We start from the raw sequence: 1278 nt of genomic DNA, 5'->3' as shown, positions 1-1278 counted from the left end.
GAAGAGATTTTGAGAGAAGATTTTCCTGTTGAAAATCACACCTTATTTGAAGAACAGAGAGTTTTTGTTGCTTCTTTCTTTTGAGAGATCTCAAGTTTGATATCTTAAAAATTTGACATGTTTTGAAGAATACTTTTTAGTAATGTGTGTTCCAGTAGATAAATTAGGAAAGTTGTTTATGTATATTATCTTTGATGAAAGAGACGTAACAACAATTTCAATTAGAGGGCCTAGCTTTAAATATTGTCTAATCCCTCAATCAAGAGTAGACAATTAGACGATGTAACTGCTATTTCAATTATTCTAGGGCCTAACTTCAAAATATTTAACATTTAAAGAACTACGTTGAATAAAACCTAGTTTTAAAGAAGTAATACATCGACTTTGAAATATAACCCAAACTTCACGATTATATAAGCTAAAGAATTTAATGTACTACAGGCCCATTTTTATCATTAAGCTATTATCCTTGCTCCACGTACTTACAACTAGCCGAAATTTATGGAACGAGTACATCTCCGATGTACACCTCAGGAGTAATTAACAATTTAAAATGCATCGTTTCTCCCATCGCAGATATTATATATACATGAGCTGTTTTCCAATTTTCTATCACAAAACACAACAATAAAAAAGAATTCTTCAAAACACACCCATAACGTAGCTAGCAAATCAAAAGAGATAATAGACGTCGTCACGGACATTTTTAGCACACATGCAACTTTATTAGTGAATTTTAATTTAAACTCCCATTTAAAAAGAACACGCATATATATATATATATATTTAGAAAAGCATCAAGGACCAAAGATTATCATACGTCACAAGTTAACCAAAGCGGCTCATCAAACTGCCCTCTCAGCTTATCCCCAGCAACCGCACCCAAAGACATGGACCCGATGTCGAGGACCCCACCTTTAGAGTGCCATGTTGGCGTCCCATTCTCATATGGGTTACACGTCAGCCTCGTCAGCTCACTTCCGTCCAACCGACAAATATACAAATCCCCGTACGGCTGAAACTGGTTCGGAAACGATATCGATTCGGCCGAAACGGCGCCGAAATTGGCGGTGAATAACAACCACTCCGAGTCGGGGCTGAAGCACACGTGGTTGATCCTCTCCCTGTCCACGTCAGCGGACCCCTCTGCTCCTGCCACGTGCACTCTACGCAACCCAGAACCATCCGGCTTAATCAGGTAGACACTGAACGCCGTTTCGTTCTTCGGGCTGTGACGGTTCGACGAGAAGGCGATCAGCTCGCCGTCCGGAGACCAGC

At 39.7% G+C, this 1278-nt stretch overlaps 1 protein-coding gene across 1 annotated transcript in view; it reads right to left on the bottom strand.

Annotated features, from left to right (window-relative positions):
* LOC109846926 overlaps positions 639-1278 on the bottom strand; it is a 9292-nt gene continuing 8652 nt past the window's right edge. The window contains 1 exon segment of the mRNA XM_020416164.1: positions 639-1278. This exon segment is cut by the window's right edge and continues 10 nt beyond it. Within this exon segment, the coding sequence (XP_020271753.1) occupies positions 815-1278 (464 nt within the window). The 3' untranslated portion in view covers positions 639-814.

This window comes from Asparagus officinalis, chromosome 7, assembly GCF_001876935.1.
Source record: "Asparagus officinalis chromosome 7, Aspof.V1, whole genome shotgun sequence".
Taxonomy (NCBI): Eukaryota; Viridiplantae; Streptophyta; class Magnoliopsida; order Asparagales; family Asparagaceae; genus Asparagus; species Asparagus officinalis.
This window is presented reverse-complemented; position numbering and strand designations above follow the sequence as displayed.